The following is a 25324-nucleotide window of genomic DNA, read 5'->3' on the forward strand; positions in this document are numbered from 1 at the left end:
TGTAGTGGTGGATTTGCCCCATGCCTTTTCCAGGCTGTACCATGGTCTAAGAAATGTTCATTAGCCCTTAGCCCTGATGAGCCTCACCTGGGCCCAGCTCTTCTTGAGCTTGTCAGAAACAATGTGCTTCCAGGCAGTGCTGCTGTGTAAGGAGCGCCTGATTTCTTTATGAACAGCCTTGGAAACTGCTTTTCTTGCCTTAACTGGACAAAATCCTTGTTCTCACACTTTGAAAGAAAGCTGCCAACCCAAAATGAGGCCAGGATGAAGGCTTGTTGTGATAAAGGCCATCCCTTGGGGCTCTCTAAACAAGGAGCCCCTTGGAGCTGTGCTTGGAGAGGAATTTTTCACGGGTACCTTGCACCGGCTCTTTGTGGCTGTGTGCTTTTTTGTGCACATATGCCACAGCAAATCTGGGAGAAACGATGCTATTGTAGTCATTTAAGTACCTTAGATATCTAAGTTAGGCCTGCAAGTAAGTTTACTTTAAGTTATATGTTAAGTTAAATAATATTAAGTTTTATTCCTTTGTTAAATTGTTAAGGCATAAGCACTGTTCAGTTTGAGCGCTGTTAAGCTTTTAGGCTGCGTTCCTTTTTATCCTTGTCCTTTCTATCCTTCGTCACACGCACCTAAATACACACAGACCCACACAGACAGACACACAGACACACACAGACACACAGACACACACAGAGACACAGAGACACAGACACAGACACAGAGACACAGACACAGACACGCAGATAGTTCATTTCTGTTTTGATTAACTGGATTTTGTTGGTTTTTATCCTTTTTGGTTTTTATCCTTTTTCCCTCGGTCTGCCTTAACTGTCTGTAAGTAGCAGACTGAACCTTGTCGCGCTGTCGCTTAACATTCAGCGGCTTTTCGCTGGTGCCCGGCCAGTGACCTTTTCCTCGATGTCACCCCTCGCCCCTCCCGCCCCCGACCCTTCCCCGCCGCGCTCCCGCCGATCTGCCCAGCGACCGGTGACATCACTGCACTCGCGGCCTTCCATTGGCGGAGAGGCAGCGGCGGCGCCGATCGCGGGGCCGGGGGCGCTCTGCGAGGGGGGAGATGGCGCGGGGTGAGCGGGGACCCCGGCCCAGGGTCTCCCGAACTCGCTCCCGGGCACTGGGACCGCCCTGCGCTCCCTTTCCCCGTACCAGGGCCCGTCTGGTCTCCCCACTCCACAACACCGACACCCAGCTGCGTCCCTGTACCCCGTCGCTCCCAGACCCCATAGCCCCTCTTTCCTTGACCCTGGGAGCCCATGGACCCCTATTCCTGCCTTTCTTAGCCCCCATACCCTCTCTTTCCTCAACACCAGGGACCCTCTGGAGCTCCCTTCCTGCTCTCCCCAGCCTGGGACCCCCATTCCCTTGGCACTGGGAGGTCTTGCACCCACCTTTGACCCTGTGTTATAAATACATGTTATATTGTTGGCTTTTCACAAATATGAAGATGAATGCTATATGTATAATGTTAAAATAACTTTGCCTTTATTTCTGCTATTAACAAAAACTTAGACACAGTAATAATGGTGGTGACATAGCTATGAGTGAACTGTCTGGTTGGGATAACATCCAGTGAATGTGAAATGAGGACCCTGCTATTGAAATGCCAACTATCAGCATCTGGTGTGAAGAAAATATGGACCAAGACCCAGACTGGAAGTGGTAAAGAGAACGGACAAAAATCACAGCCAAGAAACACACATGCTCTAAAAAGGCCGACCCAGGGAGGGGCCATGAAAAATAGGTCCAGGAATATGTAAAGTAGCTAGTGGGAAAATATGAATATACATAAGGATCTATGAATATGCAACAGGATGATGTAATGGAAAGGGTATTTAAGAGGTATCTCAGAGGATAACAGTGTGGTCTTGGCTAAGTGCCAAGCACCTGGACATTTTTAACCCTTTGCTTTATTTCTGTCTCCTACTGCCTTTTTATTAAACTTATTAAATTTTACCAGAAAAGTGAACCTCATTTTTCACACCCTGGGATCCCCAAATACCCTTCCTGGCTTTCCCAGCTTTCACTGATACTGAAATCTGCTGGAAGATAAACTTCTAACACAACTTGAAACATTAGAGAGCAGATATCATGTGTGCAGGACACATGCAAGATCTCTCCTTATTCTGTGTTTGAGGCGACATTTTACAGAAAGATATTTGTGCATCACAATCATACATATTCATTACCATGTGTCTCCTAGCTAATACAGAAATGTCACTTTCCTGAAAGTCATTTCCATGCATTTGTCTCCTATGGAAGTAATTTTATGGTCCTTGAGGGTCGACTAAAGGGGTCCCTGGTGGTATTCATTGAATGCTTTGATATTAAAGGTGACCTTCCCCTGAATTTTTTTACTTGGGTATGTGCTATTGCTTCTTGCTGCATAACCACAACCCCACTGTAGTCCTTTTTATCTGTTTGTACACGGGTTCCAGCCACATTTATCGTCCTGTGTGCATTCCTTTCATCACTCCATTTCCCTTTCCTTGGTCCATGAGGCCCTCTGGAACCCCCGGACTTTGTGTCCCCCCAGCTCAGCACGCCCTGTGATTCCTGTGCAGTGACAGAGCCCAGCCTGGGGTTTCCCTGTGTGTGGCCATGGGGTACCTGGACAAGAGCCCTTTGGAGTGAGCAGGGCTGGATGGAGCCAAAGATGCCATGGATGATGGGATATTGGATACCCAGACCTGGAATGCCAGGAGGAACCAGAGCATGGCTGCCAGCATCCTGGAGATGCGGTGGGGCTGGGCTAGCAGCAGTGGGGGTGTCTTGGGGTGATTTTACAATGATGCTTTATTGTGGACATCACACCATGATCAATATGATCAAGTGAAGCTGATTTATTGCAAAAAGCAAGCTGTATTTGTAGTGTTTTCTATTGTTCACACCTCAAGCTAATACATGATTGGTTAAATCCTTCTACGCACGCATTTTAATATTTCAGTTAATTTTAGTTAGTCTTTCTTCAAGTGTCTTGCTGCAGTTTTCTTGTCTGCCTCTGCATCCTGAACTGTCTGCTTCTGAGCATGTTCTTCTCCTTCCGTGTCCTTCAAGGGCATGGTGACCTCACTCAGTTTCTGTGAAGGCTGGATTGTGCATATGTTGCACATGTCCATTGTCCTGCAAAAAACTCTCAACACTTTATTCTCTAATCATCTGCTTTATGCCCAGAAATTGAGTGCTGTAGCTTCAAAATGCTCGCTCTGTGTGCTTCGGGCCCTACTTTGTTATTCTGTTGGATTGGTTTGGGGATTTCTTGCTAGTGTGAAGCAAAAAGGTTTTTTCACTTCTCCTAGCCTGGAGGCTCTGTCAGGGCTGTAAAAATCCTCTCGGAGATTTATTTCTCCTTTCTCTTTGAACTGTTTTGACTTCTTTTTTTTTTTTATTTGGCCTGTCCAGGGAGCCGGCAGGACTGCCCCGAACCCGAGACCTTGCAGGAGCTGAACCAACACAATAAAGGACATTAAAATCCACCACCAACCTTGGTTGTGCAAGGAGAAGACCCACGTCAGAAAATCCAACAGGGTCCCAGCTGCTGTGAACTCTTTTCTCCTCCCATCCCCACAGACAAAGAGGGCATCTTTGCCTCTCGGCTGCCTGGTGAGGTGGAAGTGTGGTGTAAGGTTCAAATTTATTCTTTTTTTTTTCTTATTTTATTTTATTTTTTCCTTCTTTTTATGTGCTTTGTGGGCACTTTTGTTGTTGTTGTTGTTGTTGTTGTTGTTAATAAACAGTTTTTCTGGGGTTTTTTTTTGTTTTGGGGTTTTTTGTTTGTGGGGTTTTTTTTTGTTTGTTTGTTTGTTTGTTTGTTTGGGGTTTTTTTGGGTTTTTTTGGGGTTTTTTTATAATTTCTTTTATTTCATCCCCAGTATTCATTTCTCTCCTTGGGAGAAGAAAGGACAGTTATTGAAGCCCTCTCTCTTTAGAGAAAAACACCCATTTTAGAGCATTTTTCTTCTAGAGTTTGTCTCCAAACCAGGACATGGGGCAGGAAGGGGGTGCCAGGATCCAGCTTGTGGCCAAGCATGGTTTGGGTTCTACTGCAGTTGCTAATATGCTACAATTCTTACCACCAAGGAGGTAACTCCCTTGATATAAAGCAACTAGCAAAACTGGTATTTATGACTGTCCAATATATGGTCTTTGAATCAGCATGGAAGATCAGTGCTGAAAACCAGGGGTTAAAAAATCTAAAGCTTCCATGGGAGGACCCACATTATGGGGCAGGGATCCCTCAGCTTCTGGGTCTCACGCCAGTGGGTGATACAAGGCTCCAAGGCAGGCTACACCCACAAATACTGGCACAAGTGAAGGAATTGGGTCTGCAAGAACTGTTCAAAGTAGCTAACATGACAAACCCGACCCAAACATACTTAAAGATAAGACAAGGAGTCAAAGACCCGTACCTAAAAATCATACAGAGATTGCAAGATGCACTGGAAAAATAAATTGTTAGAGCAGAAATCAGCTAATTTTACAGCTGGCAAGAAACAACACCAACGAGGACTGCTGGAGGGTGATAGAACTGTTACCTCATGAGAACCCATCACTAAATGACCTGATAAATGCCTGTGCTAAGCTTGGATCCAATTTCCATAACATGACTGTGTTAGCAGATTCTATAACAGCAGCTGCAAGGGTAGCACCTCAATGCTCCTGGTGCGGCTGGCAAGGCCACCTGAGAGGGAGCTGTCCCCAAAAGTCCTTCCCACAGTGTGTGGGAATCCTTAAAATCAGATGGTTTTGGGAAAGCTGTGAAAGGCAGGCCTCAAAGACAGCAGAACTGCAATTGGAGCTAAGCAGTAGCCACAAGATTAGTCAGCAGAAAAATTATTTAAGTAGAAAAGTAAGGACAAATAGAACAATGGTCTGTGTATTAACACTTGGCTAGAATAACTCCTGAAGCTACAGAAAAGTCTGTCTAGTGAGACGTTAGAAAGTTCTAAGCTTAATAACGGAGCTCTGTGCATCGTATTTTAATGCTTACAAGTAGGTATTGTATTTGCAACAAGCAAGCAATTGTTTTAACCAAAGGTTGTGTTTATAGTGGTTGGATAGAACTACTGTCATTATGCCTTTGCTTCGTGTGATTGGTCAAAAAACTTTTAAAGTAAGTTGTAACATTAAGTTCTTTGTCTGCTGATGTGAGTTGCTGGCATCTTCCCATTGTCATAACCATGTAATGAGACTGATGCTGGAAAATAAAACAGCTCGAGACACGTTCCCAGCAGTCCTGTCCCATTCGTGATTTGTACATAGACCCTGGCTGACAATACAGGGGACATTTCAAGGACAGAACAGAGCATATACCAGCTGCAGCCAGTGTGGTAGGACCGGACATATAACCAAGGTATGCAAGTCAAAGGTTCATGCTAATGGGCAATTTCTCAAGGACCAGGGAAACAGGATACCGAGCGTGGACAGAAATCATGCGATGACATGAGTAATTTCCCAGCCCCTGGCACGAGCCTATGTGATCAGCAAGCAAGAAGGACTCGAGGAACAGCTGGAGTGGATGTGTCCACCTCTGTCACAATAATTATATGCACTTCACAGCTACACAGGGTCCCTTGATATAAGGATCTTTTCGAGCTAAGTCTTATAAGCTCTTGGAGATTTATATCACACCTGAGATAGCCACCTCAGATGGCATAAAATCAGCAGTGGCAGTGTTGGAAACAGAAAAGTTTTAATAAAGGCAAAATAGCAAAGCTGTTTACAGAGAAAAACTGAGCCAGGGCAAGAGGTTCTTGCTCCTGGTAGAACACCTCACAAAAGTGATTAGCTTCTTTGCTCTCTTCTTGTTCTAGTAAATTGCTTAGGTGGGACTTTTTGGCTTCTGTCCAATTGGCTATCCTTAAGTTTGAGATGAAGTCCTCAAAGTCCTATGAGGCATCTTTTTACCTGATTGACAAGAGAAACTTCTGGGATTTTTTCCTTTTTATGGAGACAAAGGATAATTTTGTCACTCCGTCAACAGGGAGCACATTCCTACAGTCCCTCTCAAGGCTTGGGGACCGATTGTGGAAGGGTTGAGTGCATTGTTAATTGGAAAATTCAGTACCACAATGCAAGGTATAATTGTGTACCCTAGTGTTACTGATACAAGTTTTGCTGGACAAATAGATGCAATAGTTTCCACCCCTACTCCACCAGTGACCATTCCCGTAAAAACTAGAATTGCTCAGCTTGTCCCTTATAAGTCTTATATCCTCAAAATAGATTCTAAAAAGCAAGGAGATCAGGGCTTCAGATCCACCCAGGTGAACTGGACTCAGGTTGTGAGTAACCAAAGACCCAACATGGCTTGTACTGTGACAATGCCCAAGGCAAAGCCCTCACAGATAAAGGTCAGTGGGATGGTGGACACGGGAGCAGACATCACCGTCATCTCTGCCAACTCGTGGCCTACTACAACTTCAGGATCTGCCGTTGCTGGCTTAGGAGAGCTCTCACAGAGCTGCTTAAGCAGCAATCCTCTGTTGATAAAGAATCCCAAGGGCCAAAAAGTGACAATCCAGCCATACATCACTGCGGCACCACTGAACCTGTGGGGGGGAAAACGTTCTGTCTGCATGGGGAGTTCAGGTGGGGATGGATTTTTAACAGGACCCACTGTGTTGACGGGCATAAGGTGCTCCACACCAGCTCAAAAATGGCTATGTGGAGCCACAGTGGAGCCATAACTCAGCCCGTGTGGATACCACAGTGGCCCCTTGAGAAAGAAAAGCTAGATGCCCTAAAATCATTACTAAAAGAACAGCTGGCTCAAGGACACATAGAGCCATATATGAGCCCTTGGAACACAGTTGTATTTGGTGTAAAAAAGAAATCTGGTAAATGGAGGTTGCTGTGTGACCTGAGAAGAATGAATTAGGTGATGGAGGGCATGGGGGTTTTGCAAGCTGGTGGGCCTTTCTCTACAATACCTGCCTCCTGGGACATCCTGATTGTAGACCTAAAGATTGTTTTTTCACTATTCCATTGCACACAGACAATACCCCAAAGTTTGCCTTGTTCTTCCACAAGGATTGCAGAACAGTCCCAGTATCTGTCAGTGGTACCTTGCACAGGCACTCTCATCCGTGACAGAACAGTATCCAGGGCATACTGTTATCACTACATGGATGGTATTTTGGTTGCAACCCAAACAAAAGGAGAACTCGCACAGATTCAGCCCAATCTGCTGCAAGCATTAAAATCATTTGGGCTGCAGGTGGCGCCAGAGAAAGTGCAACAAGCACCCTGGAAATATTTGAGACTTAAAATAATGAACAAAACAATACAGCCACAACCAATTCAATTTCAACCAAGGCTGAGAGTTTAAATGATACACAGAAACTTTTGGGTACTATTAACTGGGTAAGATCATACCTGGGAATAACCAGTTCACAATTAACATCCTTATTTGACCTCCTGAAAGGGAATCCCAAATCAACTTTCCCCAGAAAACTAACCCCAGACACAAAAGCTGCTCTTGAAATAGTAGAGCAAGCTATCACAAACAAACAGGTCCACACCACAGAGGTGTGTATCACCATATTCTTTATCATCATTGACATATTACTGACATATATTACTGACATATATTGGGAAGTGGAACACACACTGGCCTGACCCTTTGCACATTCTAGAGTGGGTGTTTTTACCTCACCGACCAAAAAGGATGCACCTACCATCTTTGAGCTAATTGCACAGACAACCATTAAATGCCGTCACAGGTGTCTGCAATTGAATGCAAAAGGCCCTGCACAAATTATTATTCCCATAAAACAAGAGGAATTTGAGTGGAGTCTTGCTAACTGCACAGCCTTGCAATGTGCCCTTCAAAACTTTACTGGACAAATCACACACTATTTACCAAGCCATAGATTGCTAAAGTTAGGTGATGAAACTACACTCTGTCTAAAACCCCTGAATAGCTGAACACCTCTGAAGGGTGTTATGGTGTTTACTGGTGGCTCTGGGAAAACAGGAAAGGCCATTGTGACATGGATAGAGGAGGGTGAGTGGCAAATGTTGGACGGACATGAGAATGGTTCACCTCAAATAGTAGAACTACTACAGTAGAACTGTAACTGTGGCTTTTCAACATTTTCCCCACACTTCCCTAAATGTTGTAACTGATTCTGCATATGTGGCTGAGATTGCACAAAGATTAGACTGAGCACTACTAAAAGAGATTGATAATGTGCAACTGTTTAAATTGCTACTATTCCTTTGTCTAATCATCCAGGCCAGGACCTACTTGTACCACAGCCTACACATCAGGAGCCACACAAATTTACCAGGTTTTATCACAGAGGGCAACGCCAGAGCAGATCTGCTAGCTGGCCCTGCTTGGACAGCACCACAGCCAGACATGCTGGCACAAGCAAAGGCACTGCACAGTTTTTTTCCACCAAGGTGCTCAAGCTTTACAGTGGCAATTTCAGCTGTCAAACACAGAGGCTTGTAGTATTGTTAGCATCTATGATGTCAAGGTCACTCTGCACCATTGCAGATGAGAGTGAACTCTCATGGACTGCGTGCTTTGCAAATCTGGCAAAGTGATGTCACACATATCCCTGAATTTGGCCGTTTAAAATACACCCATGTCTTAATTGACACCTTTTCCTCATCAATGTGGGCTACAGTACACACAGGGGAAAGAGGATGGGAAGCACACTGGCAATCAGCTTTTGCAGCCTTGAGCATTCCTCAAAGCATCAAAACTGAAAATGGGCCTGCATACACTTCACAGAAAACCAGACAATTTCTACAGCTCTGGGTGTATCACACCAAACCAGCATCCCTCATTTACCAACTGGACAAGCAACAGTGGAAAGAGCACATGGTGCCTTAAAAGGTATACTTAATAAATAAAAGGGGGCTATGTGGTGAGGCCCCACAGAGCAGAGTAGCTAATGCTATATACACATTAAATCACTCAACAGTATTAGGAATATCCCAGAACCCAGTTATTCTAAATCACTTCTTATCAATGCAGCCATGTGATGTTCAGCTGCCCAAACTCAAGGTAATGGTATGAGACCTCCTTACCAGTACATGGGGGGGGTCCCTGGTATCTCATTACCTGGGGCTGGGGATATGCAGATGTTTCAACAGACAGTGGAACATGTTGGGTACCTGCCAGATGCATCCAGCCTGCACTGCATCCTGCTTGGGACCACAGCACCCTCCTGATAAACCCTCAGCAGGCATCGCAGAGCTGTGTGATCAGAGTGATTGGGAACTGCCTCATGGAAACTTGGAACATAAAGATTCATCTGTTTACAAATTATCTCCCTGTTTACAAACTGTTTTGCTTGTCTACAGATTGTTTCCTAGTTTTTGAGTTGTTGTTTTTTTTTTTCTTTAATAAGGGTTGAATGATTCTTGTTCTTACAGACTGTTTTATTGTCTTCAGGGGTTAAATGGTTTGTTGTTTTTGAAAATAAATAGTAATCTGTAACCTATAAGCCAAATGCCTGTGGCATATTTACCTGAGCTCTCTCCTAGCAGGTATATTGGAATATACCAATATTGCTGAATTGGGATGTGCCTTGGCTTGTCTGTCCCTGCTGCTGAACCAAATAGCTGCAGCTGTGGTGTTTCACCCCAGAGACACCTTTGGCTAGCTGTGAGTCCCAGCTGAGCACCTAGAGACAAGCTCAGGCATGCCTGAGCTCCAGTGGTGGCGGGATAGATCCTCCTGGAGCTTACTCTTTTTAGATGGTCGCTCCTCAGGCTTCCCTGTGCTGGAGAAGCTTTAAGGCGATGGTGAAAGAAGGAGTCGGTTCTGACGGAGGGGTTTAATCCAGGGATTTTGTTCTGGCCTGCAGGCCCCTGAATCTATCAACAGCTCCACCAGGACTCCCCAATGCGTGGTCTGCTCACCCTTTTAACCTGGGGAGAAGGGGAGGGGAGGAATCCAAGGACCCCCACCAGGTAGGGGGGGAGGAGGTCTCATGGAAAAAAGACACCTGTGTGGGCCAATGCGTCCCAGGGGTGGAGAGCATCTTTTGAATCTGCCCAATTATTCGATGGCCTTCTGGAATTCCAGGGTTGATAGACAGTACTCAGCAGAAAACACATGATTGACACACCTGGGGAAGGAAACTTTGGGGAGAAACCCAGAGTAACTGAGGCAAACCATGACATCACACCATAACAGTCCTGGACATAAATGCTGCAGCTATAATGCAAATTAAAATTTGTAGAAAAGAAAGGGTGACAGGCTGGTGTCACGTTGCCAGCCCCTGGGCTGAGCGACAAGGGTTTTGGCCAGTTAGATCTCTCATAAGGCTGAAGGCATTTCAGTAGCCCAGGACCCAAAGGGGTGTGGAGTTCAAACCAATGAGAGCATCCAGACCAGGCCTTTCAAATGCTCAATATAAAGGAGGGCGTGGAAAATACAATCCTCTCTTGCCATGAACATTGGGGTGAGTGGTCTCCATCTCCTGTGCCCCTCACCCCCCCACATGTGACCTAACACAGTGGTTGATCCAACTCTGGATCACCTCCATGCAAATGAATCCTGGTATGTGATCCATGCTGCAATCTCATGGATCTTCTCATTCTACAGAAACAGGCAGAGAAACCAATTGCTTGACCACAGGTACAGAGCAGAACCTGTGTGGGATTCCAGAAGGAATATAGGGCAGGATTCCAGACCAGGGCATGACTCCAGATCAGGATCAAGCAGAATTCTAAAGTGTGTCTGGTCTGGGTTCCAGAACAGAATCAGGTTGGATGGATGGAGCAGCACTGGAGTGGGATTCCAGAATAGGCCTTGGGGAATTCCAAAGCAGATCAGGTGGTATTGATGGAGCAGGATTGGGGTACAATGAATACAGTAGGATCTGGTGGGATCCTGGCTCTCTGTGGGCTCTTCGGCCAGATCCAGCCCATGGGATGGTGACAGAGACAGGGTGACACCTACTCTTACTCTCATCCTAGCAGGAATCACCAGCTGAATGATCCATGGTGCCAGGTCCAACCCCTTCTCTCTCCCTGCAGAAAGCCACAAATTGCTGGCAGAGCTCATCCTACTGTTCCCACTCATCACACAGCAGCCCTTCCCAACAGACTGACTTCCTGTTTTCCCATGTTTTAAATACAAGAATTTAAACACAGTTATTCAAAATGTTTTAATTCTGGTGTGAAAATACCCTGGTTTGGGCAAAAAATCACAGTTCCCTCCTCCAGTGCCCAGCACTTCCTCTCAGGGAACCAGGAATAGAAAAGGGGACATTGGGAATGGGGATGAAGACACTGAGGATAAGGATGGGGACACTGGTAAAGGACTAGGCACACCAGGAGCTTGGAGTGAGCACAACAGGAGTGGGATGAAGATATGACGCCCATGCCCAGATCCGTTCCATGGGATTTATTTCCCACTCTGTGTTCCATGTCCAGGAGCAGACATGGGGACCAAGGATCATGGGGACATGGGGGAGCTGGATACAGGGGACACAGACATCCATGGAATGGGCAGACCTGGGGGACACAGTGGGGACATGGGGGACACAGGGACCAAGGTGACACAAGGAGTTAGGATCCAGAGGATGTGGGGAGAAGGAATTCACAGACACTGTGACTGCAGACACCAGGAGCTGGCTGGGGTCACAAACACCGGGAATGGGGATACTGGGGCTAATTCCCCTTCATTCCCTGACAGATGCAGCCCCCTTCTCGCTGCCCATCCTGGGGGCCTCGGGCTGCCCAGTGCTGCCTCCTTCAAGGAGCAGGCGGCTGTAGGCCCCGCAGCGTTCCCGCAGCTCCGCTGGTGTTCCTGTCTCCATCACGGCTCCACGCTCCAGCACCACGAGGCGATCGGCCGCATCCAGCACCCGCGGCCGGTGGGACACAACCAGCACGGTCTGGGCCAGCCCAGTGCACACCCAGCGCTGTGCCTGGGGCCAGAGAACCCTCATCCCAACCCATCCAACTCAGTCCTACCCTGTCCCACTTGATCCCACCCAATCCCAACCCACCAATCCCACCCCACTGTCCCATTCCTCTCAGTCCCGCCCTAACCTCATCATCCTGTACTCACCATCCCACCTCCCTGTTCTCCATCCCATCCCCTTGCCCACTAAGCCATCCTGTCCACGCCAGCCCCATTCCCACTGTCTCATCCCATCCTACTCCCACCACCCAACCCTTTCCATCTCTCTGTCCTAATCCCAGCATTCCTATCCCTCCATTCCATCCCACCTCACCCTATCATATCTCCTTGTCTTCATCCCTTGATTCTAGTTTTCTGACATGCTGCACCCCATGTCTCTATCCCATCCTACTATCCTGTCCTATTTCTCCACCTTGTTGACCCTCACCACCACATCTAATCCCGGTTTTCATCACATCATTCCCACCCCATCCCAATCATTATCTGTTACTCCCACCACTCCATCTCTCCAGTCCCCATCCCACCATCCCATTCCAGCCATCCCACCCATCCCACCCTTCCACTCCTATACCATCACACCCCATTTTCACCAACTGCACCCCTGTCCAGACCAACCCCTTCCATCCCACCCCACTCACCGCTCCGTCGTCTCCATCGTCCAGTGCCTCGTCGAGGATGAGGACGGCCGGACGCCGGAGCAGAGCCCGGGCCAGCGCCACCCGGCGCCGCTCCCCTGCCGCCAGCCGCCCCCCACGCTCCCCCACCTCTGTGGGAGCAATCACATGGGATCAGTGGGATCCAGCCCTGCAGCTCTCCCCTCTCCTCCCACCCCCTATGCTTCCCCACCTCTGGGGGGGGATCCTGGGATCAGCGGGATCCCAGCCCGAGAGGTTCCCCCCCTTTCCCCTACCCCCCACACTGGGTTCAGTGGGATCTGACCTCAGGGATCCCCCGCACACCCCACCATGTGCCACCCACCACGCTCTCCCATCTCTGCCAGAGGATCCTGGGATCAGGGGGATGTGCCCTAGGGGTGCCCCATCCCCCTGGCTCTCACCAGTGTCCCAGCCCTGCTCCAGCCCCTGGATGAGGTCCATGGCTCCAGCAGCAGTGGCAGCCTCCTGCAGCTCGGACTCTTTGCAGTACTCCAGCCCCAGCATGATGTTTTCACGGATTGTTCCAGAAAACAGGACGGGATCCTGCTCCACCAGCACCACCTGCCCCAGCACTAAGCCCTGTGATGCTGTCTTGGCTCCTGGTGTCCCCACCCCTGCTCCATAACCCCATCCCACCTTGGTGTCCCCATAGTCTCCATCCCTGATCCCATTGTCCCCATCTGTGTCCCCACTGTCCCCATCCCTGACTTCCTACTTTTCCCATCCCCATCCCTGTCACCCCCATCCCATTTCCCAATGTTCCTATCCCATTTCCTGTTGTCCCCATCCTATTTCTGGTGTCCCCATTCCTCTTCCCATGGCCCCATTCCTGCTCCTGATGGCCCCACCCATGCTTCCGTGGTCCCAGTTCCATTTCAGTGTCCCCACCCCTGTCCCCATTTTCCCCATTCCATTCCCAGTGTTCCCAGTGTCTCTGCTGCCCCCACCTTCCGGTGCAGGTACTGGTGTTCGTATTCTGGCAGCGGGATCCCATCCAGCAGCACCGTCCCACTCCCAGGATCCCGCAGCCGCTCCAGCAGCGCTACGGCCGTGCTCTTCCCGCTTCCATTGGGCCCTGCCAGTGCTGTCACCTCCCCGGAACGCACCTCGAAGGTTACGTCCTGTGGGATGGGGACAGGTGATGCCAGAATTCTGACCCCTGGGAAGCCCTACCTCCCCCCAGACCTACCTTCAGCACGGGGTGCTCTGGATTCCCAGGATATGTGAAGGAGACCTTCTGAAAAGTGACATGGCCCTGAAGCTCGGGGGGCTCCCGCATCCCCCCGACATTCCCTGCAGGTTGCCGATCCAGGTATTCCCAGATCTTCCGTCCAGCAGCTGCATTGGTCAGGAATTCATTGAAGCCATAGAGCAGCACCTGGGGAGAAGGAAAGGGGTGGCACCAGGATGGACAGAAGCATGGACGGATGGACAGACACGTGCATTCCATGGGATCACCTGGACATGGCCACCAAGTCTCTCCTGGTACAGCAGGAAGGTGACGAGGGTCCCAGGAGTGATGTATCCGTCATGGAGCTGCTGGTGGCTCCGGAAGAGCACCGCGACCCGGATGGCCAGTTGGATCATCTGTGGGTGGGACAGGGATACTGCTGCCCCCAACTCACTCCTGGTGACCCCATTCCGCCCGTCCCCATCCCACTCCTGGTGTCTTTATCTCTGTGCTTGGTTCCTCATCCTGTTCCTGGTGTCCTCATTCCAGTTCTGGTGTCCCCACCTCCCTCTTGATGTCCCTATTCCTGATCCTGATGTTCCCAACCTTTATCCCAGTGTCCCCATCCTGTTTCTAATGCCACCATTCCTACTCCTGGCATGCCTGCTCCTGATCCCAATGTCCCTGTTCTGGTGTCCCTATTCCTGGTGTCCCCATTCTGCTCTGAGTTCCCCCATCTCAGCTGCTGGTTTCCTATTCCTGGTCCCGGTGTCCTCATTCCTAGTACCCCCATTCCCAGTGTCCTCATCCCTGATTCTGGCACCCCCATTCCCTGGTGTTCCCATTCCCAGTCCCCTCTGACCCTGTGGACAAGGGTGAAGAGTGCCAGCTCCAGCTCTATCTGCTCCTTCAGCCTCAGCTCCTTGGCCAGGTTCTGTCTGTGCTGCTCCTCCTCCTCCTCCTCCGCCGAAAAGGTTCGGATTGTCTCGATGGCAGCAACAGATTCCTGCACCCCCGAGGCTGTCCGGGCGGATGCTTCCGTCATGGATTGTTGAAGTGCCTGTGGCAGCAATGGGGAATTTCCAACTTTCCCAGGCCACCTTCCTGGGCTACCATCCACATCCTCTCCCCAGCGTTCCCATCCCACCACACCCACTGCCTCCCCACTATTGCATTCCCACCATGCCACACCCTTCTCTCTCACCCTCACCATTCCCGTCCATTCTCCCAGTCCTAATCCCACCATCCCCATCCCTACTGTCTCATCCTGTCCCCACCCTGTCCCTTCCCCACCATCCCACCTTATCTCATCCTTCTCTTCCCATCCACACCATTCCCATCTCCACCATTCCATTCTATCCCAATGTCAGCATTCCCACCATCCCACTCCCCTGGTCTTTATCCCCTTCCATCCCACCATTTCCATCTCCATCGTCCTCCTTTCCATTCTCCATCCCATCCCATCCCCACCATCCCATTTCCCTAGCCTCCATCCCAGCTCCACCATTCCCACCCCTGTGTCCCCCTCCCACTCTTTCCCTCCTGTATTCCTGACCTGTTTCCGGGCGCTCTGGATGCGGCAGGTGGCAATTCCAAGGGGCACCTCCAGCAGTGCCAGCAGTGCCAGTCCCGGTGCCAGCCCCGCCATGAACGCTCCCACCACCAGGGCCATCACCAGGCTTCGGAGCAGCTGGTTGGCTCCAGTCGGTGCTGACTTGCACACCCGTGGCACTTCCACGGAAAACTGAGCCAAGAGCTCAGCTGCAGGGTGGGAAAAGAGGTTGGGATCATGGTGGGTGAGACAGGATGGGAATGATGTGATGAGGACCAGTGGGATGGGATGAAGGGAATGGGTATGGAGATGGTCAGGGTGGAATGGGATGGGACAGGGGAGATAGGATGGTGGGAATGGAGATTGTGGGATGGAGTGATGGGATGGTGGGAGGAAGCTGGGGATATGCAATAGGATAGAGGCATGGGAATGAGAATAAAGGGGATAGAACAGTGGCTGGAACGGGAAAGTGGGATGGGGACAGGATGGAACATTGGAGTAGAATGAAGCCAGGAAGATGGCATAGGATGGAATGGGGTGGGGTGGTGGGAACGGGAATGATGGGGATAGAGTGATGGGATGGGATAACAAACAGATGGGATAGGATGGGATGGGGAACTGGGGGCTGGGATGGTGGGGATGGGATTCAAAGCTGGGATTGGGACTGGGTGACAGGATAGTTGGGATGGGATGGGATGGGATGGGATGGGATGGGATGGGATGGGATGGGATGGGATGGGATGGGGCTGGGCTGTGCCCCGTTACCTGCTGGTGTTCCCTGGAAAAAGTCAAGGTCTTGGTGAACCAGGTGGGAAAAGAGCCGGAGGCTCAGGCTCTGACGGAGACGTGCCATCAACAGCATAAAGAGAGACCCCCGGCACCCGGAAAACAGCACACTGTGGGGATGCAGGGACACGGGCATCAGGGATGCTGGGGACATGGGGACAGGGCCTGGGAATGCTGCAACTCACCTTGTGGCTCCAGCAGCCGCCACCATCCCGACAGCTCCGGCGGTGACTCCATCCCCACTCCCAATGGCATCCAGCACCTTCCCGGTGACGTACGGTCCCGCCATCTCCCCTGGGTGTCACCGAGACTGTGTCACCATGGGTGTGACCGCTGACACAGGGGGACCCTGATCCGTGAGGGGCAGGACCCACCCTGGGGAGTGGGGATCTAATTTTGGAAAGGCGGGACACAATTTGGGCAGGAGGCAATTTAGAGAGGTCAGGACCCAATTTAGAGGGTTTAGTGACAAATTATGGGATTTAGGGTGTCAGTACCAATTTTGAGGGGTTCAGCACACAATTTTATGGGTCAGAACCTAAACATAGGGGATCAGGACCTTAAGATCCCAGGTCTTAGAGGTCAACATCGTTTTTGGGCATCAGACCCTAAGTTTGAGGGTCAGCACCCAATTTTGGGGGACCAGAAGTAAAGTTTGCAGGGTTAGAACCCAATTTGGAAAGTCAGCACCCAGTTTTGGCAGCGTCAGTACCCAACTGAAGGGGTCAACTCACAATTTAGGACGGTCACCACTCAGTTTTAGGGTGGTCATCACCTATTTAGAGGCTCAGCACTCAATTTTTAGGCGCCAGCATCCAGTTTCAGAGGGGTGTCCCAAATTGGGGGGGTTCCCATTTTGGGGCTGCAGAGCCCAAATTTGGGGTGTCAGCAGCTGTCACCACGTCACCCACCAACGACGGCCAGCACGAGGCAGAGGACAGCAGCTCCAAGGACCTTCCACTCCTTACAGGTCAGTTCCAGAGCGCGCCGGACGCTGCCGGGAGCTTTGGGAATGCCTCCAGGGGTCTCAGGGACAGCGCCGGGGGCCGGGGGCGCGGCCCAGGCCAGCAGGGCCAGCGCGGCAGCGGCGTGGGTCACCCCGAGCCAGGCGGGCGGCGCGGCCGCCAGCAGCCCCGGCCCAGCCCCGAGCGGCCCCAGGAGGTGCTGGAATGTTCCGAAGACCGCGGGGGTGGCGGCGATGGTGACGGCGGCCGCGGTGGCTCCGGAGGGACGACGAGGGGCCAGCAGCCAGGTGGCTGCAACCAGGACGGGCAGGCGCAGGGCGGCCTCGAGCCACACGCCCACCACGCCCAGCGGCGCCAGCACCGGCACCAGCGGCACCAGTAACACCAGTGCCAGGGCATCGGCCACCAGCAGAACACCGGGCAGCAGGCCAGCGGACGGCAGCGCCATGGCGGGACCAGTGCAGACCAGTGCTCCCTGTGAGGCTCCTGGGGAAAGATCAACAGCCTGTGAACTCACCAGTTAAAACCAGGAAGGACTGGGGTGCTCCCCTGTCCACACCAGTGCTCCCAGTTCAGCCCAGGGCACTCTCCAGTCTGGATGAGGCACTTCCCAGTCCAGAGAGGATGCTCCTTAGTCCACATCACTGCTCCCAGTCCAGCCCTCTCAGCTCCCCAGTCCATATCGACGTTTCCGGTCCAGCTCGGGGCACTCACCAGTCCACACCAGTGCTCCCAGTCTAGACTACGGCGCTACCAGTCTAGCCCCATGAGCTCAGCAGTCCATACCAGTGCTCCCAGTTCAGCCTGGGGCACTCTCCAGTCCAGACAAGGTACTCTCCAGTCTGGATGAGGCACTTCCCAGTCCAGAGAGGACGCTCCTTAGCCCCCACCAGTGATTCCAGTCCAGCCCTCTCAGCTCCCCAGTCCACATCAATGTTTCCGGTCCAGCTTGGGGCACTCACCAGTCCACACCAGTGCTCCCAATTCAGTCTGGGGCACTCACCAGTCCACACCAGTGCTCCCAGTCTAGACTACGGTGCTACCAGTCTAGCCCCATGAGCTCAGCAGTCCACACCAGTGCTCCCAGTTCAGCCCGGGGCACTCTCCAGTCTGGATGAGGCACTTCCCAGTCCAGAGAGGATGCTCCTTAGTCCACATCACTGCTCCCAGTCCAGCCCTCTCAGCTCCCCAGTCCATATCGACGTTTCCGGTCCAGCTCGGGGCACTCACCAGTCCACACCAGTACTCCCAGTTCAGCCTGGGGCACTTCCCAGTCCAGACAGGATGCTCCTTAGCCCACACCAGTGATCCCAGTCCAGCCCTCTCAGCTCCCCAGTCCACATCAATGCTTCCGGTCCAGCTTGGGGCACTCACCAGTCCACACCAGTGCTCCCAGTTCAGCTCCCCAGTAGCTCCCAATAAGGTCCGATCGGGTTTCGCTTTCGAGGCCCCGCCCCTCCCGCACTGCCCCGCCCTGTCCCCGCCCAGACCCCGCCCCTTCACCGCCCAGACCCCGCCCCCTCCCGCCCAGACCCCGCCCAAACCCCGCCCCCTCCTGGCATCGCCTCCTTCGCCTCCCAACCTGCTCCTGCTCCGTCCGCCTGGCAACCGATGATGTCACCTCCGCTGTGACCAATCGCGAACGTTATTCCAGGCGTGGGCGTGTCAGACCGGGATTCCCGGGGATTCCCGCCGGCCCCGCCCCACCCCCCGCGCGCGCGTTCGGCTTTCCGGGAAAAGGCGGCGGCTGCTGGGAAGGGACCGGGCCGGCATCAGTGGCACCGGGACCGGCAAGGTCCGGACTAGGACACGCCGGGAGCAGTACCGGGACCCGCACGGACCCCTGGGGCTCCCCGGAACCGACGGCGAGAACCGGGAGCGACCGGGAGCAGGACCGGGACCCACCGGGACCGGACCGGGAGCCACGAGGAGGCGGCAGGACCCGCCGGTCCCCCTGTCCCCGATGCTGTCCCCCCCCATACGCCGGCTGCTGGCCCTGCTGGGCCCCGAGCGCCGGCGCTGGACCGTGGTGGGGGGGCTGATGTCGGCTTCTGCTCTCGGTACGAGGGGACCCCTTTGAGGGGCTTCGGGATCCCGTTTGGAGGGTTTGGACGTAACCCGATGGGGGGTTGCAAGGCAAGTTTGAGGGGTCAGACCCCAATTTGGGGCAGGCAGGATCTGATCTGAGGGAGGTCAGAAACCAATTTGTGGGTCAGGACCCGATTTGGAGGTAGTGAGCACCCAGTTCGGGGAATCAGGATCCAGTTTTGGGGCTCAACAGGCAGTTTTGGGAGTGGCCAGGATCCGATTTCCGGGCCTCTGCCCCCAGTTCAGGGGTCACCCCCCTGATGCCGTGTCCCCACAGGTGAGGTGGCTGCCCCCTACTTCACGGGCCGTGTCACCGACCGGGTGGCAGAGGAGGACCCGGCAGCGGCCGTGTGGCCCCTTGTGCTGGTGGGGCTCGGCAGGTGGGTGACACCCCGGGGACACCCCGAGGTGCCGGTGACCCCGCGCCACCCCTGACCGCGCTGTCCCCACAGTGCCATCACCGAGCTGGCCTGTGACAGCATGGCCGCTCTGGCGCTGACACGGACGCGGAACCGGCTCCAGCGCGGTGCGGTGGCCGCAGTGCTCCGCGGGGACGTGCCCGGGCCGGGGGGCAGCCTGGGGGACACGCCGGGCGCGGTGGCCGCGCGGGTGACAGGGGACGCCGAGGCGGCGCACTCGGCGCTGGGCGATGTGCTGGTGCCAGGGATGTGGGCCTTGACCCGGGCTGTGTCACAGCTGGCCATGGTGGCCTGGCTGTCCCCAGTGCTGGGCCTGCTCACCCTCCTGGTGCTGCCCTTCTTCCTGCTGCTGCCACGCGCCGTCGGGCGCATCCAACAGGTACTGAGGGGGCATGGGGTGTGAGGGGCCATTGTCACCTTCCTGTCCCCAGCGTCACCTCCCTGGGCTCCCTGTCATCTCCCTGCACCTTAAGTTCAGTCCAAGTCCTTCCTGTCCCCTTCTTGTGCCTGTTGTCACTTCCCCATGCCCTCTTTCACCCCCTCCTGTCCCCTGTTTCCTCTCTGTCCCCCACTTCCCATCCCCCTGGTGACCTCGAGGTGACGTCCCTGTCCCCTCATGATCCCATGGTGCCCCTGTGCTGACCCTGATGTAACCCCCCTGTTCCCTCTGTGGTGATCCCCTGTCCCACCCCGTGTCCCCCCATCCCTGTGGTGGCCCCTCTGCGTTGCCATGGTGACCCCCGTGTCCCCGCTGTGGCCCCAGGGTGACCCCCTGTCCCCCGTGTCGCCAGGACCTGGCACGGCAGGTGCGGGCAGCGCAGGCCAGCACCACCGCGGTGGCCCTGGAGTCGCTGGGGGCCATGGGGACCGTCCGGGCCTTCGGGCACGAGGCCGGCGTCACGCAGCGCGTGCGGCAGCGCCTCGCCCAGGGACACCGGCTGGAGCAGAAGGAGGCGCTGGCCTACGCGGCCGGGCTCTGGGCCAGCGGGGTACGGGGACACCGGGGGCACGGGGGGTGAGGAGCAGTGGCTGGGGAATGGGGGAAGTGTTGGCACAGGGCTGGGGACAAGGGCACACGGTGGCAGGGGCGTGGGACACATGGGAATGTGGTGGCGTTGGAATAGGGGGCGTGGAAACTTGGCAGCAGGTCACAGTGGATGTGGTGACAGGGGGATGAAGACGTGGGTACAGGGATGGGAGATGTGGTGGCAGGGGCTGGGGAACAGGGACACAGTGGCAAAGGGCCAGGGGACACGGGGACGTGGTGGCGTGGAGGTGGCAGGACATGGGGAGCAGCAGTGTGGGGCCAGGAGACATGGAAACCTGGTGGCCTGGGGTTGAAGAGCATGGGGATGGGTGGCCTGGGGAAGGGGACATGGTGGCATGGGGCTGGGAGACCCAGTGACATGAGGCTGGGCTAACACCCTGTGTCCCTGTGTCCCCAGTTTCCTGCACTGATCCTGAAGCTGGCACTGCTCTTCTTGGGGGGACGCTTGGTGGCTGCAGGGACTGTCACCCGTGGGGAACTGGTCACCATTCTCATGTGCCAGCTGCACTTCACCAGGGCTGTAGAGGTGACAAGTGTGTCCTGTACATGTCCCCAGGATGTCCTGTCTTGTCCCCAACCCTGTGTCCCCCCACCATGTCCCCATGTCCCCACGTCCTCACAGTGATGTCCCCATGTTCTCCTGGCCATGTTCCTGTCCCTGTCTCCTGTGTCCCCAGCCCCACCCTCACTTATGTCCTAGTGTTGTGTCCCTCACTTATGTCCTAGTGTGCCCCTGCCATGTGCCCACCAGCTCCCTATGTCCCCATCCATGTCCCCATGCCTGCTCTCCATGTCCCTAACCTATCCCAGCCATGTTTTATCCCCTCAGTGTCCAACATAACCCTGCTGTGTCCCCTCCATGCCCTCAAGTGCCATTCCCACCTTGCTAGGCCTGTCCCTGTCCCCATCACCCCTCCTTGTGCCACTGTCTCCTGTATCCCAAATGTCCCTTGTGTTCCCCAAGTCCTCCCATGCCCCCAGGCCATGCCATAGCTCCCCCGTGTCACCTCATGTCTCCATGTGTCCTCCTCATGTCCCCAGGTCATGCTCCTGTATGTCCCGAACCTAGCCAAGGCTGTTGGCTCTTCTGAAACACTCCTGAAACTGCTGGAGCAGGCCAAGACAGGGACACTGGCAGGGCCACCATCACCTGTTACCCCCCGGGGCCACAAGACCACACAGACCCGAGGGCTGTGCCTCAAGGATGTCTGGATGTCGTACCCTGGGCGGTCCGAGCCAGTCCTCAAGGTGCTGGGTGACACAGGGACATGGGGAGACATGGGGGGGTTGTGAACATGGGGGCACATGGGACACGGGGGGACAAGGGGATACTGGGGACATGGGGACAACATGGGGAAACGGAGATAAGGGGATATTGGCGACTTGGGGAGGACATGGGGGCACATGGGACATGGGGAAGCACAGGACTTGGGGGGATATGGGACAGGGCCACAAGGGGATATTGTGGACATAGGGGCATGTGGCACATGGTAGGACAAGGGGATACTGGGGACATGGGGAAACATAGGGGGACAAGGGGATATTGTGGGCATGGGGGGCACGTGGGACATGGAGGGGCAAGGAGATATTGAGGACATAGGGGGGCACATGGGACATGAGGGGATAAGGGGAGAAGGGGACAGAGGGGGGCACATGGGACATGAGAGGACAAGGGGATATTGGGGCTGTGGGGGCACATGGGACATGGGGGACAAGGGGCTATGGGGGCCAGGGGGCACATGGGACATGGGGGACAAGGGGCTATGGGGGCCAGGGGGCACATGGGACATGGGGGACAAGGGGCTATTGGGGCCAGGGGGCACATGGGGCATGGGGGGACAAGGGGATATTGGGGCCAGGGGGCACTTGGGGCGCGGGGAGGTGTCGGGTGCGATCCCTGCTCCTGCCACCAGGGGGTGTCGCTGTCGCTGCGCCCCGGGGAGGTCGTGGCCGTGCTGGCGCCCCCTGGCGGCGGGAAGAGCTCCCTGGTGGCGGCCGCGCTGGGGCTGCGCCCCCTGGCGGGCGGGGCCGTGCTGCTGAACGGGACCCCCCTGACCCCTCACTCGGACCCTGCTCTGCGGGAACAGGTGACACACACGGGCCACCCCCGGGCCACCACGGCCACCCCTAGGTCACCATCCATCCCTTGCTGCTGTTCCCCTGTCACAAAACCTCTCCATTGTGTTCCCATGGCCACCCTGGGCAGCCTTTTGTCCCCAACAGGTCCCCACAGCCGCCCCTGGGCCCACACCTGGTCCTCAACAGGCCCCCATTGCTACCCTCAGGTGACTCCTGCGCCCCAAATGGGTCCCTACTGCCACCCCAACATCACCCCTGCGTGCCCAGTTCCACCCCTGTGTCACCAGTGGGTTACCATGGCTACCCCAGGTCAACCATTGTCCCAACACCCATGGCTACCATGTCACCCTATGTCCTCAACACATCCCCATTGCCACCCCCAGGTCACTCCTGTGTTCCCAACAGTTCTTCACAGTCACCCCTGTGTCATCAGCCAGCCTCACCATGACCCTGCCACCACCCCATGTCTCCACATGTCCCCTCCTTGTCCCTGCCAGATCCCTGAGTGGTCCCATGGTCCCCCCTGTTCCCCTATGTCCCCTGTCCCCGCAGGTGGCTGGTGTCCTGCAGTGTCCGTCCCTCTTGTCCCGCTCCCTCAGCGCCAACATCGCGCTGGGCTGGGGACACAAGGAGGGGACCCAGGTGACAGCAGCGGCGCGGCGGGTGGGGGTGCACACTTGGGCCGAGCAGCTGCCACATGGCTATGACACAGGTACAGCCAGTGTTCCCATGGTCCCCCTGTGGTGTCTCCACTGTGTTCCAAAGATGTCCTTAAAGTGTCCCAATAACGTGTCCAAGGTGTCCCCTTGCTCTCCCTAGTTTTCCCAGTGTGTCCCCATTGTGACCCCATTATGTCCCCATAGTGTCCCTATTAGTGTCCCCTGCTGTTCCCATGATGTTGCTTCACCATCCCCAAGGTGTCTGTAGTGTCCCCACAGTCTCCTTACCATGTTCCTTCTGTCTCCTCACTATTCTCTCACTGTCCCCATGCTGTCCCCATGCTGTCCCCTCCATGTCCTCTCTGCTACCTCACTGTTCCCTCGCTGTCCCATCTCTGTTCTCCCTGTGTGCCCCAGAGCTGGGGGTGCAGGGGTGTCCTTCCTAACATGACCCCAGTGTCTCCCCTTGGTGTCCCAAGTGTGTCTCCATGGTGTCCCCTCAGTGTCCCCGTGCTGTCACTACAGCATCCTGCTGTTGTCCCCTTGGTGTCCCCTCTGCCTCCTCCCTGTCCCCTCACTGTCCCTGGAGCAGCGGGTGCACAGTGGGTGCAGCTCCCCAGTGTGTCCACGCAATGTCCCCATGGTGTCCCCACAGTACCCTTGTGGTGTCCCCATGGTGTCCCCTCTGTCCCCAGAGGTGGGCCCACGGGGGATGCAGCTTTCAGGGGGGCAGGCACAAGGGGTGGCGCTGGCCCGGGCCCTGCTCAGGAACTCCCAAGTGCTGGTGCTGGATGAGCCCACGAGGGCACTCGACCCCATGACCCGGAGCCAGGTAGGCCACAGCCCTGTCCCTGTGTCCCACAGCCCCATCCCCTGGGTCCCTGTGTCCTCTGAGTCCTCACTCCCTGTGTCCCCTGGGTCCCCAGTCCTCATGTCCCCCATATGCTTTGTCCCCTGGGTCACCATGTCCCCTGGGTCCCCACTCCCCATGTCCCCTTGGTTGCTGCCCCCATGTCCCCTGGGGTCTCCTAGGTGACCAAATTCCCTGGATCCCTGCCCCTCTGTCCCTTTGGTCCCTATGTATCCCCTAGGTCCCTTCCTTGTCCCCATGGTCTCTGGGTTCCCAATCCCCATGTCCTTTGGGTCCCCAATCCTTGTGTCCCCCATGTGCCCCATGTCCCCTGGGTCCCCACTGCCTGAGTGCCCTGCATCCCCTCTGCTCCCACTCCCTGTGTCCCCTTTGTTCCTAACCCCCGTGTCCCCTGGGATCTCCTGTGCCAGGTCTCCTGGGCCACCAAATCCCCCAGGACCCTGCCCCTGTGTCCCCTTGGTCCCAATGTCCCCACCTACCCTCGGTCCCCACATCCCTGGGTCCCTGTCCCGCATGACCCCAATCCCAGAGTCCCCTTTGTCCCGATGTCCTCTGGGTGCACATGTCCCCACTCCCCAGGTCTCTGCTCTCCACCCGGGGTCCCCTGCCACCCCCACGTCCCCCATCTCCACCATGTCCCCCGTGTCCTCATTGCCCTGTCCCTGGCGTGTCCCCACAGGTGGAGCAGGAGCTGCTGTGTCCCGGGACAGGGGAGGGGCCGGCAGTGCTGCTGGTGACAGGGCGGGTGGCCCTGGCACAGCGGGCACAGAGGGTGGCCCTGCTGGAGGGGGGAAAGCTGCGGGAGCTGGAGAGCCCCGAGGAGCTAAGGACCCTCCCGTGGGGGACAGCGGGGGACACTGAGGACGGGGAGGGGGATGACTAGGGCTGGGAGGGGGACACTGGGGATGGAGACTGTGAGAACAGGGATGAGGACGCTGCAGGACGAGGGGCAGTGGGGAACAGGGATGGGGACACCGTGGGGAGGGGGTGACTTCGGGGCCCGGGCTGCGACAGAGACCGGGTGCGAGGTCAATCAATACATCTAGAAACCTGTGCAACAACAAATCAATAAATCAAACAATAAAGGCGTCGGGAGTGGGGCTGGGGCCGGGACCC

The 25324-nt window shown here is 54.8% G+C and overlaps 2 protein-coding genes across 3 annotated transcripts; one reads left to right on the forward strand and one right to left on the reverse strand.

The window, feature by feature from the left end:
* Positions 1-11139: 11139 nt before the first annotated feature.
* LOC135287344 (antigen peptide transporter 2-like) lies at positions 11140-18485 on the reverse strand. 2 transcript variants are annotated; one of them, XM_064400688.1, is made up of 12 exons: positions 18419-18485; positions 16991-17530; positions 16265-16373; positions 16059-16189; positions 15297-15502; positions 14604-14801; positions 14029-14157; positions 13760-13948; positions 13518-13691; positions 12972-13131; positions 12553-12680; positions 11140-11918 (listed from the first exon to the last, which is right to left on the reverse strand). In XM_064400688.1, exons 2-12 carry the CDS (start codon positions 17490-17492, stop codon positions 11670-11672), a joined length of 2175 nt encoding a protein of 724 aa, XP_064256758.1. In that variant the 5' UTR covers positions 17493-17530; positions 18419-18485; the 3' UTR covers positions 11140-11669. The 2 variants fall into 2 exon arrangements, with proteins under 2 accessions (XP_064256758.1, XP_064256759.1); XM_064400689.1 differs by lacking the exon at positions 18419-18485 and adding an exon at positions 17759-18121.
* A 241-nt stretch (positions 18486-18726) lies between these two features.
* On the forward strand, positions 18727-25113 carry LOC135287356 (antigen peptide transporter 1-like). Its single transcript, XM_064400712.1, has 10 exons — positions 18727-19104; positions 19410-19512; positions 19585-19930; positions 20343-20540; positions 20997-21125; positions 21641-21847; positions 22513-22686; positions 23231-23390; positions 24033-24169; positions 24888-25113. The coding sequence occupies exons 1-10, from the start codon at positions 19008-19010 to the stop codon at positions 25089-25091; spliced, it is 1755 nt and encodes a 584-aa protein (XP_064256782.1). The 5' UTR covers positions 18727-19007; the 3' UTR covers positions 25092-25113.
* The last annotated feature ends 211 nt before the right edge of the window (positions 25114-25324 follow it).

This window comes from Passer domesticus, chromosome 29 (genome assembly GCF_036417665.1).
Source record: "Passer domesticus isolate bPasDom1 chromosome 29, bPasDom1.hap1, whole genome shotgun sequence".
Lineage (NCBI taxonomy): Eukaryota > Metazoa > Chordata > Aves > Passeriformes > Passeridae > Passer > Passer domesticus.

Excerpts from the sequence above, each read along its gene's own strand:
- LOC135287356 (XM_064400712.1), top strand. The coding sequence starts at position 19,008 with ATGCTGTCCCCCCCCATACGCCGGCTGCTGGCCCTGCTGGGCCCCGAG. Across the intron at positions 19,931-20,342 it reads CCGTCGGGCGCATCCAACAG|GACCTGGCACGGCAGGTGCG; the intron begins GTACTGAGGGGG and ends CCGTGTCGCCAG. Across the intron at positions 23,391-24,032 it reads GCCACATGGCTATGACACAG|AGGTGGGCCCACGGGGGATG; the intron begins GTACAGCCAGTG and ends CTCTGTCCCCAG.
- LOC135287344 (XM_064400688.1), bottom strand. The coding sequence starts at position 17,492 with ATGGCGCTGCCGTCCGCTGGCCTGCTGCCCGGTGTTCTGCTGGTGGCC. Across the intron at positions 15,503-16,058 it reads TTTCCAGGGAACACCAGCAG|CTGAGCTCTTGGCTCAGTTT; the intron begins GTAACGGGGCAC and ends CCCACCCTGCAG. Across the intron at positions 13,949-14,028 it reads GACTTGGTGGCCATGTCCAG|GTGCTGCTCTATGGCTTCAA; the intron begins GTGATCCCATGG and ends CCTTCTCCCCAG.